The 16708-nt window shown below is 40.0% G+C and overlaps 2 protein-coding genes across 2 annotated transcripts in view; both read left to right on the forward strand.

Moving 5' to 3' along the window:
- LOC130236146 (uncharacterized) overlaps window positions 1-16708 on the forward strand; it is a 37772-nt gene that overhangs the window by 2020 nt on the left and 19044 nt on the right. The window lies entirely within an intron of this gene.
- purg (purine-rich element binding protein G) lies at window positions 9909-16142 on the forward strand. The gene has a single exon (XM_056466746.1). The coding sequence runs from the start codon at window positions 10273-10275 to the stop codon at window positions 11242-11244; it is 972 nt and encodes a 323-aa protein (XP_056322721.1). The 5' UTR covers window positions 9909-10272; the 3' UTR covers window positions 11245-16142.

The following is a 16708-nucleotide window of genomic DNA, read 5'->3' on the forward strand; positions in this document are numbered from 1 at the left end:
AGGTACAGGAGCTGTCACTGGGGCATGTACCTTTTCAAAAGATACATATTTGTACCAAAAGAGTCCACAGTGGTGCCTCAAAGGTGCATATTATCGCCTAAATGTATATAAAAAGTACCTTTGAGATACCATTATGGACCCTTCAGGTACAAATGTACCTTTTGAAAAGGTACTGCCACAATGACAGCTCCTGTATCTTTATTTCTGAGAATGTAGGATGCACATAGCAGCATAAGATGTTGGTTTATAAGTGATATGTTTCTCAAATGTTGACCAGTAGCTTTTGATATGGAGGGTTATTTTCTGCTGAAGATACTGTTGACCTAAAAAACTAAATAAAAACATTGTTAAAAAAAAACAAAAAAACATGTACATATACATTAGGAATGGTATAACATAAAATTGAAACCTTGAAAACGGTTATCATCCCATGTCTAGACAGTATACGGATTATACAGCAATCTTCTCTGTCAATAAGATTTCTTCACATTAAATCACAATTATCATAATTGACAGAAATGGAATAATGAAATGGATAGTAAGTGAAGAGCAGTGAGTGATTTGTATTTTATTGTTTGATTTAACAATGATGATAAACTGTGTGAGAGTGCTGTCACTATGCACTTTTTTAACTGTTCCTTTACTTTAGGCATTACTGACTTTGTTTATTCAATTCAATTCACCTTTATTTGTATAGCGCTTATACAATGTAGATTGTGTCAAAGCAGCTTCACATAAAAGGTCATAGTAAATTGGAACAGTGTAGTTCAGTTTGTAGTGTTTAAGTTCAGTTCAGTTTAGCTCAGTTCAGTGTGGTTTAATAATCACTACTGAGAGTCCAAATATTGAAGAGCAAATCCATTATGTGACTTTAGTTTAAGTAAATAATCACTGGGACATTTTGACAGAATTGTTGTTGGATCGTCTAAGTGCAATAAGCAGCAAAAAAGTCCTGAATTCTTGCAAAGCAGTCTGAGAGGTGGATTTATGTGTACACAGACAACACACAAGTACTGAGTTCTTTTTTGTTTTCAAAAGAAAGATTGAATCGACAACACTTAATAAAATGCCATTTGTAAACTTGTGATGACGCATGAGTTGCTGGATCTAACAAGTGACATTTCTATGTTCATTGTCCAAAAGTATGAGCCAAGTATTTTGTTATTCTTTTAGTGAAGACATATTCTGCTAATATGTACCCATTTTTATAGAGAGAGAGGGAGAGATGCAGTGCACTAGTCACTTATGGTGTTGGGAGATCCATGTTTGTGAGATTTTACAGAGAATTTATTGAATGTTAATTTTGACGCATGTATTTTAGTCATTTAGCCTTCATGCTACAGAAAAGTTTGCATGAATTTTGACATTATAGGGATAGTTTAAACAAAAATTAACTCATCATAAGTTCCTCCTCATCTTGTTCCAAACCTGTTTTGAGTTTCTTTCTTCTGTTGAACACAAATTCTGAAAAAATTTGGGAAGCAGCAGCCACTGACTTCCATAGTATTTTTTTATATGGATGTCAATGGCTGCTGGTTTTCAACATTTTTCAGAAAAAAAAATTGTGTTCAACAGTAGGAAAAATAAATAAATGTTTAAAATCACTTGAGTGTCAGTAAATGAAGAAATTTCCATTTTTGGGGTGTACTATCGCTGTAAGGCTTTGCCAGGCACGTGTGCTGTAGAGCAGTGGTTCCTAAAGTGGGGGTCATGAGACAATGAGGGAAGGTTGCTTGGTGATTTCCAAAAATCTCTATTAGAATTACAGTTTTTTTACAATCGTTTTGCCACAAATTTTAGAACTCTGGTGTCAATTTTCAAAATTCTAGACACAAAATTCACAACCATTGTCAAAATTGCACATTTTTGCAAAACTCTTAACTCTTTTTTTTTTTTCAAATGCTTGGACACAATACACACAAGTCAAATATACTTTGTTCATTAACTAAGATCAGCTTTTCAATAGAATACAATTAAATATCAAATTTATCCTATTTCAAAATGTTACTCAAACATTACATTTGAAATAAATGCGTATACATTTACTTAACATGATGTTATTATCAACTGATACAAGCATTCAACATGATAAATAACTGTTGCATTACTCTTGAAGGAAACTGATGTACAATATTACATGTTTAGATTATGAACGTTTTAGGATAGATCAAATGACATCAGTTACCAAAGAAGATGACCAAACTGGACTACATTATCTATATATTTTATCTTTATTCATCCTTATTCCACATTTATGGTTTCTTTGTTCCATGTACCACTTTTACAGACAATGTTTTCATATTTGAGATTATTGTACTGTATGTAAGAAAGCCCAGTCACAGCAGACCAATGTCAGGCTTAGATTCACATTGACAGAAGGTTCTTTCCAAGATTTTTGTGTAATGAAAACATCACTGTGATGTAGAGGAGAACCTGTGCCAAAATCCACAAGACCAGACTGATGGAAACGCAGATCCCAAAATAGAAATCTGATATATAGAAATATATGCAAATTACATATGTTACATAATAGTTCACATGAATTTTACATGCATAAAATATGTCACACATGTTAAAATATTGCCATTTTTTTAAACTATCAGAATTACAAATATGTATATATATGTTACGTAATATATTACCTATAATTTGTATAGGTGTCCATATGGCTGTATGTGAACACACACACACACACACACACACACACATATATGTATATATGTGTGTGTGTGTATATATGTATGTGTATCTATCTATCTATCTATCTATCTATCTATCTATCTATCTATCTATATATATGCGTGTGTATATATGTGTGTGTGTATGTATGTATATATGTATGATATTGTTGAAAAAATGTAAACAGTGATTTTTGCACTATTTTGACAAATTATTGACTATTATGAGATTTTATATACAGTATGTGAAATCCAATTGTAATTTGCATATGTTGCCATATATCACGCCATATATCAGCTATATGGGGATGTGCAGTGAGAAAAAAATTACAGTAAACCTACATTATGAATAAATAAAACTAGTTCAGTGTATCCACTGTCTGAACTGTTCCCTCTACACTTATGTATAAACCATAATGAAACCTGTATAATATATTTTAAACAACAATATTTAATGATTGTTAAAGACTGTTTATTGAAACTATGTGCATCTTGTGTAGGGCTGGGTATCGTTCCAAAATTTGATACCGATACCCTGAATTCGATACCGGTTCCGAACGATACTTTTTTCGATACTTTTATTTTAAGAAATATATTTTAACAAGATTATTTTTTCAGGATGTTCGTGACCCTTTTCACAGCAGCCTTATCTCTAAGACCAATAAACAAAGGAACAAAAGCACAAAATGAACAAAGTGTAGTTAACACAATATATTAGTGCAAACAGTTTTAATCAAGTTCAAGCAGTTTTGTCAATCAATTTTAAGTATTTGTGAGGCTTACTGCTGCTTAAAGGTTTAGTTTACCCAAAAATTAAAATTCTGTCATTAATTATCTACAAATGAAGATATTTTGTATTTGATCCAATAGCTTTCTGATCCTCTCACGGATAAATCATTGAATAAATTTATTTTTGTTTACTTTGAGCACAGAAGTATTCTCGCAGCTTCATATAATTATGATTGAACCACTTATATCGCATGGACTTATTTTGAATATGTTTTTGGTTCCTGTCTAGGCATTGAAAAATCTTTCTCCACAGTAGAAAAAGGCAGCAAACCTTTAACAATAAAATTTGTAACGGCCCTCTTTGTTCATTTGTACTTTTTCTGCCAGTGTAAATGGATTATCACTTGATGGTCTCCTAATTCCAGGGTCAGCAGGAGCAGAGACTATAACATTAATGTGAAGAAAACATGAAAGCTAAACTGTTAATGCAGCCAAGGATAAGGACATTTATATTAGATAAGTTTAATGTGAGGTAAACTTCATCATTTACTGTTAACCTTAAAGCATTTTAGTATCAACTTAGCCAGGTATTTAAAGCCATAGAAACAGTACATAACGTTACTCAGCGTACGTTAGGTAAAAAAAGGATTAATAAATTTACCCCGCACAAACTTAAGCTCCGTTTACACTGTCAGGTCTTGATGCCCAATTCCGTATACATATTTTTGTCTGTCCGTTTGCACATTCTTTTAATTGTGACCCATATCCAATTCATGTCTTTACACTTGCCGTAAAATTTACGATACATGCATAAACGCGGGTTCTAGCATCTGTGCCACACTAGCCACGTTGGAATATGCAACGCATAGTATAAGCAGTGAATGGTTCAGTCCAGATTTACCCCCACGCAGTTTACGTAATGGTATGGCCCTGATGCGCGTGTGTGTGTGTGTAGTTGATGTAGCCTTTGCCTGTGTGCTCACTGGTGTTGTTGGAGAGAATAAAGTTGTTCTATGTGTAGCCCGCAGTGAGTGTATTATTAGCGACAAAAAGCAAAAGTTACAACACGAAGTTCGCCCAACTTTAAAATGATTTTGAGGCGGAGGAGGAAAGGGCCGTCATCGCAGCTCGCGCTTATGGTTTATATGCTGTCCTCCACCATTCAGAGGAATGTGTGGTTACGAGAGAGATCTCAGGTCTGGTGGGAGCAAATTGTGGCGACTGACCACTTTCCTCCATGTTTCCTCTGTTGTTGTTGTTGTTGAATCTCCACACACGCTCTTCCTTCTACATCATTAAACCGCGGAGAAGCACCACATTGTCACAAGTTTAATGATCATCAGAACAGAACGCCTCAATAAATCCAATCTGCCTGTTTACATGACAGTCGCATTGTCACATATACGATTTATTTCCACATATGAAGGAGACCTGAAACCAATCGCTGAATATCCGAATGCATGCGTTTTTTTCTTCTGTTTACACGGTCATAGAACAGATCCGATCTGTGTCACATATGAGCAAAAAATCTGAATTTGGTCCTATTTATCTGCAGTGTAAACGGGGCCTTAAACTTTAACGTTACACAAGCAAGAAGTGCTAAAAGTTAACTGATTTTGTATGTCTGTTTGACAATTTGACAAAATCTGCGAGATTCTGCGTGCACAGATTCCGTGTGGGCCTACTTATAATATATTTAATATACACTCACCAGCCACTTTATTAGGTAGACCTGTCCAATTGCTCATTAACACATTTCTAATCAGCCAATAACATGTCCATCCCTATGACCACAGCGTACCTAGCTTCTGATGGCTGCTTCCCTCAAAATAATGCACCATGTCATAAAGTGCAAATCATCTCACACTGGTTTCTTGAACAAGAAAATGAGTTCACTGTACTCAAATGGCCTCCACAGTCATCAGATCACATTCCAATAGAGCACCTTTGGGATGTGGTGGAACAGGAGATTCGTATCATGGATGTGCAGCTGACAAATCTGCAACAACTGCATGACGCTATCATGTCATTATGGACATTATGGAGCGATGTGTGTGCTGTCAGTATGAGATCAGGAACCGCTGTGTGCACCGCGCATGCTGGGAATAGTAGTTCGTTAATATGGCTTGCTTGTAGTTCTCCAGCGATCTGCAGTCCCTAGATTGTTGGTGATAGTGACAGAGCCTTCCCTCTCAGAGTGGCTTCCAGAAACTCCCAAGGCAATCCAGGAGGGTGGTAGAGCGGAAGCAGAATGGGGCGGGAAGGAGGGCCAGAAGCATGGAGCAGCACACAGCTTGGAGCATGGAGCAGCGAAGGGCTTGGAGCATGGAGCAGCGGAGGGCCTGGAGCATGGAGCAGCGGAGGGCCTGGAGCATGGAGCAGCGGAGGGCCTGGAGCATGGAGCAGCGGAGGGCCTGGAGCATGGAGCAGCGGAGGGCCTGGAGCATGGAGCAGCGGAGGGCCTGGAGCATGGAGCAGCGGAGGGCCTGGAGCATGGAGCAGCGGAGGGCCTGGAGCATGGAGCAGCGGAGGGCCTGGAGCATGGAGCAGCGGAGGGCCTGGAGCATGGAGCAGCGGAGGGCCTGGAGCATGGAGCAGCGGAGGGCCTGGAGCATGGAGCTGTGGAGGGCCTGGAGCATGGAGCTGAGGAGGGTCTGGAGTGTGGAGCTGCGAAGGGAATTGGAGCTGCGGAAGGCCTGGAGCGTGGAGCTCCGGAAGGCCTGGAGTGTGAAGCTGCGGAGGGCCTAGAGTGTGGAGCTGCGGAGGGCCTAGAGTGTGGAGCTGTGGAGAGGCTGGAGTGTGGAGCTCTGAAAGACCTAGAGCATAGAGCTGTGGAGGACCTGGAGCATGGAGCTGCTGAGGACCTGGATCATGGAGCTGCGGAGGACCTGGATCATGGAGCTGCAAAGGGCCTGGAGCATGGAGCTTTGGTTCAGCAGGCATTGACAGTTCAGGTAACCTCAGTGGGTCAGGCAGTTCTGGTTCAGGAGGCACGCAGTTCAGACAACCCCAGTGGATCAGGAGGTTCAGGTTCAGGAGTCACTAGCAGTTCAAACCACCCCAGTGGGTCAGGAGGCTTAGGTTCAGAAGACACTGGCAGTTCAGATAACTCCAGTGGGTCAAAAAGCACTGGTGGGACTGGGAAATCACACGGCTCTGGGAAGTCACATGACTGGTAGCCATTCATGGGACTCAGGTGGTGGTTCAGCCCATTCGTGGAATCAGGTGTCGGCTCTGGCTTGTGGGACTCAGGCAGCAGCTCTGGCCATTCGTGGGACTCAGGCAGCGGCTTTGGCCATTCGTGGAACTCAGGCGGCAGCTCTTGCCATTCATAGAACACAAGCGGCGGCTCTTGCCATTCGTGGGACTCTGGCAGGCGGCTCAATCGGCTTGGCCAACGAGGATCGCATTTGCTTTTATATTGCATTTAATTGCAAAATCCCTGCCAAAATGTTTTTTTTTTTTTTTATGAACAAAGGTATCAGTGTAATGTACAGGGAAGTAGATCAGACACATATTTTTTTTTATGGATGTCAGTGGCGTAGAGGCTTCATGCATTGTGGGAAAATGTCCTCATTCATTCATTTTCCTTCAGCTTAGTCCCTTTATTCACCAGGGGTCGCCACAGCGAATGAACCACCAATTTATCCAACATATGTTATACGCAGCAGATGCCCTTCCGGCTGCAACCCAGCAACACCCATAGTTTACGGCCAATTTAGTTTATCCAGTTCACCTAGAGCGCATGTCTTTCCTTTAGGAAACCCACACCAACACAGGGAGAACATGCAAACTCTACACAGAAATACCAACTGGCAAGCTGGGACTCAAACCAGCGACCTTCTTGCTGTGAGGCGACAGTGCTAACCACTGAGCCACCATGACACTGGGAAAATGTCTAATCATTTAATAAATTATGTCAACATGTTTGCAGTTAAAGTCCCTTTGAAGTACTTTGAAATGTGCATTTTTTACTCAATGTTTGACGTAATGTCAACTGTAAAATATAGAGAGGGTGGGACATAGAGTAGCTCCTCCAGGTTAAAGAAAAAACAGCCAATAGACTGATTTCACGCGGCTGCCATTTTTAAAAGCGAAATCGAGGCTGCGGTGGGAAGAAACCCGGAAGTATCGTTGGGAGTTACATTAGAACGTTGTGTACTTGGCTGTATATCTTATCAGCGAATAGAAAGAGACACAAATTTATCATTTCACCGCCTTCTGAGTGACCCGAAGGTCCGTTCTGAATGAATGGTGAAAATATAAAGGGATATCAGAGCTCATTTTCAGCTAAGTTAAGGGAAACGGCACTAGTTAGCTAACGTTTTCTTTCCCAAACACACGTTTTAGATGCCATTTATCAAACTCAAGTTAATGAACTGATTCTTTCACTATATTAGACTTGTCACGTTACTGAATTAAAAGAAAATTTGTCAATTTCCCTCTAACATTTAAAGCACTGTTGATGGCTTTCTTAAAACAGCGCTGATTGGCCATTGTGTTCACGTGCTCAACAGATATGCTTGTGATTGGCCGAGAAGGTCATCAGTTCACCCTCCGCTGTTTACTGAGCACAAACACAGCCGAGCGATCTGCTTGATGACTCTACTGATCCTTATGGCTGTTTCGCGCTTGCGCTCCTGTCTCCGTGTATCTGTGTTTGCACTGGGTGAAGAGTGGTAAACTGAGTGCAAACACAAGATACATGGAGACTGGATCGCGAAGCAGCCGTGAAGATCAGTCGAGTCATCCGCGCTCAGCGGCGCTTCAATTTTAACTTAGCGGGAATTAGACTGTTTTAAAACTTCAGTACCGGGACAACACGAGGGTGTGCTACAAAGGACTGCAGTGTTTATCGCTCACCAAGTTACATAGGCTGAAGCAGGGAAGTGTCCCCTTTGTTTACCTGCTGCCATGAACTGAAGCCTAGGAGGACACTTGAGCATATTACTCTTACAGAGCTTGTGATGTTGTTTGATGCTAAATTGCTTTTAATTGTTTAAATTAAACGTACTGACTGATATTAAAGTGATGTTTACACCATATCTGTATTTTGAAATCTCGGCAACAGCTGGAGGTTTGTAGTCCACAGCATGTCACTGCAATGTTTACAGTGCTGGTCCTATACTTCCGCGTTTCTTCCCACCACAGCCTCGCTCTGGTTCTTTAAAATGGCGGCCGCGTGAAATAAGCGTATAGCGTTTCGTTTTATCACAGCTCTGCCAGTGAGAGTGGTTGAGCTTAAGTGCATCAAATGTAAAGCGTCTTAAAGGGGGCAGCACATGTCAGGTTCTAGAGAGTATTTAATTGGTCAAGATTTGATGAGGAAAATGTAGTATGAGGTGATGTGAAAAAAATCGTTGATTGATTTAGGCGGTGGTGACAAACTGCAAGCTTTACATGTTTATATTTGTTTTATTTCTAAACGCTAAGACCTTTAAAAGTTTGGATTGATCTGTTTATGAAGTGTACATTCAGATGCTTTTTATAAAAGAAGTCACATACATTTAGCGACAGATTTTAAGTTTATGGCTCTAGGACAATCGGTGCTTTCAGTGCTTTTATTTATGTGAGCCTGAATTCATCATTCATTTCTGATGAAATAGCATTTCGTTTGGCCAAATAAAAACATATAGGTTGAAGTATGCACGTCCACTCAAAGAAAATGAAATAAATACTACCCGCTTATTACATACAACTGTTGCTCCATTCACAACATTGTAACATTACAAACATGGCAAACTGGGAAAGAATATTGGAATTTCAGCCTTTTTAACCAGCCTTGTAAAAACACAGTTATTTTTGGTCATTAGATTACTTTTGCAAACATGTAATTCATTCGTTATCTAGGCCGATACGATTTTTTACAGCATATTGCAACCCTTGCATGCATTAGAGATGAAAAGTTGGATTGTCAACATTCTATTGATTCATTTTCCTTCAGCTTAGGCTTTTATTTATCAGGGGTCACCACAGCAGAATGAACCACCAAGTGGATGCCCTTCCAGCCAACTCATACACTCTTGCATTCTCACACACACTCTCACCACTTTTGTTTACCCATTTCACTTATACTGCATGTGGGGGTAACCGAAGCACCCGGAGAAAACCCACGCGAACATGCACTCCACACACAAATGCCAACTGGTCCAGCCAGGACTCAAACCAGCAACCTTCTTGCTGTGAGGTGACAGTGCTAATTACTGAGCCTCCATGCTGTTACAAGTTTTATTTCTGTCTCAGGAGGTTGTGAATAAATAGCCTAATAATTCTGATATGAAATTAAATTTAAAAATAATGGTTGCACCAGTGGATTACATTTGGGGGATGGAACGTGGCTCAGACATTAGTTGTTTGCATGATCATACACTAAAAGCAGCAACATAATGGGTGGATATATCCGACGTTTGGTATTCTGTACTAATTCTGTAGCACGGATGTACTTGATACGTTAGCGTGCTCAGCGCAGTGCGTGCTGTAGTACGCAGAAGCGCTCTGTGAGTTGAGCTGCGCTCCTGTGTGCTGGAGGGAGGGGGGATTGGGTCATTGAGTTCATTCGCACTACAGCAGCGGCGCCCTCCATAGAGATCCGCTGTCTCTCTCTCACACACACACACACTCACTCCAGCTGGCAAGAATATGTGTCAGATGGATGGTGAGGCGAAAAACAAGATCTTTTAAAATATGGTGCAAACGGTACGTGCCTCCACGCTTCGCTTGACCTTTCATCAGGACAAAGGAAGTCGATGAGCCGTTTTAAGCGTAGCCGCTGCTGCTGCCATTTTCGGGTCAATCGAGGAGACTCGCCGGAGCTTGAGCTGTCGATAAGCGGAATAATACAGAGCCGAGAGATGGAGCGCCGTGAATGATTATGGCCGATAGTCACCGGAGGGGCACGGATAGAGGCAGAGGCAGAATGACATCAGGATACTCGCAGCAGTTTGTCAGCAGCAAAGCGTCAGACATTCAGGAGCTCGCGTCCAAGCGCGTGGACATCCAAAAGAAGCGCTTCTACCTAGACGTGAAGCAGAGCACCCGCGGCCGCTTCCTGAAGATTGCCGAGGTGTGGATCGGCCGTGGGAGACACGACAACATCCGCAAGAGCAAACTCACGCTCTCCATGTCCATGGCACCCGACCTGCGCTACTGCCTGGGAGACTTCATCGATTATTACGCGCACATCGGGCTCCGAGGATGCCAGGCGGCGGAACGCCGGCCGGAAGAGCAGAGCAACGGCCAGGGCCGCGCGCCGGACTCTCGCCGGAGAGCTGAGCAGGCGGCGTCACCCAACGGCTCCGGTGCGTCCGAAGAGCAGACGCACCGGGTGCTGAAGAGTGAGTTCATCGAGCGGGACAACAGGAAGTACTACCTGGACCTGAAGGAGAACCAGCGCGGACGGTTTCTGCGCATCAGGCAGACCGTCACCCGAGGACACGGGAGCATGGGCTACTACGGCCAGGGCATCGAGCAGACCATCGTGCTGCCCGCGCAAGGGCTCATCGAGTTCCGAGACGCGCTGTCTCAGCTGATCGACGACTACGGCGACGACGAGCCCGAGCGGGCCTGCGCGCGGAACCACGACGAGTCTCCAGAGCTCCCCGAGGCGGCGTCGTTCCGCGTCGACAACAAACGCTTTTACTTCGACGTGGGCTCAAACCGGTTCGGCGTGTTCCTGAAGATCAGCGAGGTCCGGCAGCCCTACAGGAACACCATCACCGTCCCTCTGAAAGCCTGGGCGCGATTCGGCGAGAACTTCATGAGGTACGAGGAGGAGATGCGACACATCTTCAGCTGCCATAAAGAGAAGAGGACAGACACGGAGGAGCAGGAGGATTGACGCAAACTACTTTTCTGATTTTCTCTTGTTATTAGTTGTATCTCTAGTCTCTGCTCTGCTAGTGGACGAGCGCGATGGCACTTTCCCCGCTCGGCCCCTTCCGTTCATGTCTATTATTGCAGTTGATTTAAATCTGTTAGGCAGCATCCAAGCGGCTCTGCTGTATGTGTGTGGGACCGAACAGGTGCAGTCTTTCAGTGTGTGCGTGTGTGTGTGTGTGTGTGTGTGATAGAGAGGGCATATTTGGTCTCTCTACATGTAGTAATTCCTCCCAGGCTTAACGTATGAGGCTGCTGTGCAATTTAAAAGCTGGGAATCAAATAATCAAGATCTTATAAAGCACTTATGTCAGAGTTACGATCGTTCAGAACGATCAAGTGCAGAGTAGGCAATTTGATGGTACAAAGTGAAGGTTATTTCTTTTGATGCTTGAAGTTTGACTTCATCTCAATGATCAAAAGAGCTGCAACACTTTACCATTGCACAAAACTACTTTCCCCATCTGAAAATCAGAAACCAAAAAGTGCATTAATATTTATCTTATTTGGATGTTATTTACGCACTAGCCCACTGAAAAATGTCGAATTTATGAGGCTTTGTGAAATCTATAGAGCATCAAATAATGACTGATATAACGTGAGAATCTTTTAGAAATGGCTTTATATAACAGAATAATGAATTTTAGCTCTATCATGACGATTCAAATGCTGAATCACTAGTGTGCAATATATTATTTTCATCAGCCCCTGTGAGTGGGCTTAAATGAAAACTGCAAAAGCAAAGAGAACATAAAATAGTAAATGATTTTAATTTTAAGACCTCTGATTTCAATTTTAACTTTAACTTAGAGTGTGCTCTTATGTGTGATGTTGAAAATAGTTGTCGCATTGGGGATTTACACAGATTTTGACATGACGTCATTCTGCTCAAAACATCAGTTGTGTTTAAAATAAATGTTTATACATTTATCCCACTGCTAATAAGTAAGCTTTAATTTATTTAAAATGTTTGATAAAATTTGCCACATCCCCAGAATGTCCGTTTTTCCATTTTCATTAGTTTTAAAACACATATTGTGCATACTATGCACAGTATGCATTTTGCATACCTAATTTCATTTGAATATAACACAAGCAGTAGTACTGTACACTGTAAAAAAAAAAAAAAAAAACAACAACGTAATTTAACTTTTTTTTTCGGTAGCTAAATTACTGAAATTTACCGTAAAAATAACAGACGTTAAATTACAGAAATTTACCAGATATTTAGATTTAAGAATTTCTATAATTTACCGTCTGTTATTCTACAGTAAATTTCTGTAATTTAAGGGCCATTATTTTACAGGTTTTTTCGGCACCCCAGCTATTAAGCATAAAATTATGGATTTTTTACAGTATGTTGTATTCTGAAATGCACAAAAAGCATGTTAACTCTAGTTGCCTTTTTAAAACTTTATTTCCTGGGGTTGTAGCAATTAGAGGCATGAACGTTCATGCAATTATTTTCTCGTTAAAGCACAATTAAATTTAGAATTTTTTGCGTTGGTTTTAGGCTTGTTTATTTGTACTGTAACAATTGCCCAGCTTACAAAAGCAATTTGCTTAGGCACTTCTGTTGACATATTTAGAGGTTTCAGCTATCAACAGCTAACCTAATGGTTTTTCCTCAGTTCACAAGTGTATGTGTGTGTTTGTGTGTGTGTGAGTGAGTGAGTATTTATCCTTAATATGACTGAATTATGGGTATGTTCTATTGGTTGGTGTTAAATTGCTGATCTATAACAGACACCTCCTCCAGGAAGCACTTTATTCAAACAGCACTTTGAGCTGCTTCACCTGCTTTACCACTGCAAAGAGGACCTTCATTTGTGCCCCATGTAAGAACGAGTGACAATCGTGCTCTCCAATGAACACCTCAGCCTTTCAGAAGTGCATTCATCTGTTTGCTCTTTGCACTTCTCGGTTTATTTCAATCAGATTAGGTTGCGATGTGTTATTTCAAGGGAGTCTGATTAGCATATTTCTGACACCCTGTATTCAGTCTGTGATTGTATTGTTCTCATTGTCTGGTTTGTTTCCTGTGACTGTATGCACACCATTTTCTTACAAAAAAGGGCTGCTATTGGAGGCTGTATATACTAGTGTCGCTCATAAAGCCTAGTATTCAGATTACATGTTTATAAAGAAGGATAGTTGATTTTTTCCCCCTTATTTTAGCTTGATTTTTATCCTATCAAGGGCATCAACAAATTAGTTGCCTAAAAATATATATTACCTGACAAATGTCTTGTCGTTGATCCCAGTGTTAAGAGCAACAAATAATAACTTGATTTTTAGTTGACTTGACTTTTAGTTGATCATTTGGAAAAGTGCAGAAGGTAGATGAAGGTAGATTGTTTTTTCCAATGAATCATCTGTTGAACTGCATCCCAATCATCACAAATACTGCAGAAGACCTATTGGAAACTGCATGGACCCAAGATTCTCACAGAAATCAGTAAAGTTCGGTGAAGGAAAAATCATGGTTTGGGTTTACATTCAGTATGGAGTTTGTAAGAGATCTACAGAGTGGATGGCAACATCAATGGCCTGAGTTATCAAGACATTTTTGCTGCCAATTACATCACAAACCACAGGAGAGGGCAAATTCTTCAGCAGGATAGCACTCCTTCTCATTCTTCAGCCTTCACATTAAAGTTCCTTAAAGCAAAGAAGGTCAAGGTGCTCCAGGATTGGCCGGCCCAGTCACTAGACATGAACATTATTGAGTAGGCTAGGGGTAAGATGGAGGAGGCATTGAAGATGAATCCAAATAATCTTGATGAACTCTGGGAGTCCTGCAAGAACACTTTCTTTGCCATTCCAGATGCTTCTATACTGTACATTATTTCTGTTAAGTAACAAGACTTTTGTCTAAGCAAAGTCAGACCTTACTGTCCCAATTAAATAATTAAAAATCAAGGCATGATCATATTTTATTTTGGTAAATAAGTAATAATCTAAAGGCCTCTCCCCTTTATATAAGTCACTTCTGATACCAAATGATCAACTATAAGTCAAGTTATTATTTTTTGTTCTTAAAACTTGGATAGGCAACAAGGTAGTGTAAAAGCTACGTGTGGCAATTTATTCTATTTATGTTTTTTTTTTCTCCTACGAAGCAGTAAATGTGTAAAGCTGGCGTGAAATGGATAAACCATGTGCACTTTAAAAATCTAAGTACAGGTTTGTTCCCAACAAAGAAATGAGAAGTATGCTTGTTATACGTGTATGTGCAATGCATGACCACAAGAGAGCAGTGTTCATAAGATGTTTTTTCCTTTTCTTTGTCTATAGGCGGTAAACAAATGTTGCTCAAGTACACACACACAGAGTTTAATACACTGGTGGCTGATTTCATTTCGACGAGTCCTTGAGATGTTCTGTAGTCTTAGTGGAAACATCTGTCAGCTTATAAGGCCATTTCAAAATGCTATAGTATTGCAGCTATATCAGAGTTACTCTAAACACTTGAATTCATCAAATTGGACTGTTATGCATAATATGTATCAAAGTCACCGTTTTCAACCCATAGGCCTTAAAATCATTACACCGCAGTTGTAATGATTGACTTTAGGGTTACGAGTTGTTGTTGATGTTGTTCCAACGTAGTTTGCCTTCATCTTTAAAACATAACATTTTGTACGTGTGATGTAAGATGACAAAAGAAATGGGGGAAAACAAGTGTTTCGAATGCGACAACATGACCTCGCAAATAAAATAAAACAGAGAAATATTTTAAGCTCGGGAAATACTAGAGCAGACATGCATACGTTTCTGTAAATGTTCTTGATAGTTGTGTGGGTAATGTGACGTTCTAAAAAAAGAAAACAGGATGGTTGTTCACAAGCTCTCTTGGGTTGTTCCTTTTTTAATATTTGTGTTGACCATCTGCAGTTGGATTTAAGATGTGTCAGTCAGTGTGTTTGTTCGATGATTTTAAAAGATGGCTCAGTTTTAAGAAATGTTTTGGTGTATCTTTAGGTAATGTAATGTAGTGCGTCCTCCTGTAGAGCTTTCAAATATTATACAACCCGAAAAACAAGAAAGAAATGGTTCTGTCTAGTAGCACTTTCTTTAATGTGAGTACTGTATTAGTTTCTGTTTAACATGTATGGTACAGTATGAATATTCCTGGTTTGCCTTGTAATGTTTTTAAAAGGTTGAAATGTGTAGGATACATATCTGAAGAAATATGACGTTTTCAATTTGACGTTTGTGCATGCCAACAGTAGGGTCCTGACGAACTTCAAATATATCTGAACAAAAAAAAACATTGGTGCTATGTGAAAACATATAAAGGTGCTGAACTGGACCCTAGCTGCATGCCTGTTGAATGACAATGGAAACAGTAGTAGAGCAAACACGAGGCGAGGCGCTGCCATCTGGAGATCGATGGCGAGATGCCCTTTCTCAACAAAAGCAGTTTTGCGTAACTGTAAATCATGCATACTTCCAAAATGCAGAGTTGTGAGTCTGCGTCCCAGTCGTGTACGGTGGCTCCCTGCGCTCAAGTCTGACTTTATTCACCAGTTACTTTGAACAAGATGGCTAAAACAATGTTAGAAAAATATGTCAGACATGCAAACAGGGAGAAGCCAATCTACTAAGACTGGTACTATCGCAGCACATTACAGTTAAATCAGTTGCGCTGTCGATGTCTCATGGTGGATATCCTCACTAAAGTACTTGCTGAAATGTAATGCTTATTTACAGTTACCCAGTAATTGTGTGTAAAAGTTCCACAGACAATCTAATAAAGTACAATTTTTTATGTTTAACGTGTGTCTTTTGATCAACTCGTGTGAGATCTTTGGCCAACAATCAATATTTTATTGACATATAAGCATATGCTGGCCAAGCGGGATGTTTTGGTTTCTTTTTCCCCCATTAAAGTGACTTCATAACTTGCTTTTTGTAGTCATTTGTACAGAGCTTTTTTGGTAGTTGGTAAGCAATTAGTTGACTTGACTTTTAAAAATTGATGCATTTCCTTAAAATAACTAAAGGCATAATTCACCCTAAAATGTACTCATTCTTAACCTGAGTTTTTTGTTTAACACAGAAGAAGATATAGTTAGGGCCAGACAGAATCTGCGGATATGTTTTGCTATTTCTGCAGAGAATTTTGTAAAAAATCAGCAGTTTTATGCAGAATGATTTTAGGAGTATCATAACTAAGCTTAATATATGAAATAAAGAAATAATACCTTTTTAACTTTTATTTAATGTTAACAATGCAAATCCAATTAGATCCACTTATTTGGTAAACAAAGTAAGTCTCTCATATAATATATTTACTAAAAGACTTTACAAACTGTATTGTAAATAAATCATATGAAAATTTTATTATAATTATTATTATCATTATATCACAATAATAATAATTAGTGAAATGAATACAAAAACTGAATAAAAAATAAATT

The sequence above is a fragment of the Danio aesculapii genome, chromosome 10, assembly GCF_903798145.1.
Source record: "Danio aesculapii chromosome 10, fDanAes4.1, whole genome shotgun sequence".
NCBI lineage: Eukaryota > Metazoa > Chordata > Actinopteri > Cypriniformes > Danionidae > Danio > Danio aesculapii.

Bases quoted from the DNA above. Each gene is read 5' to 3' on its own strand.
- purg (XM_056466746.1), top strand. From the start codon at position 10,273: ATGATTATGGCCGATAGTCACCGGAGGGGCACGGATAGAGGCAGAGGC.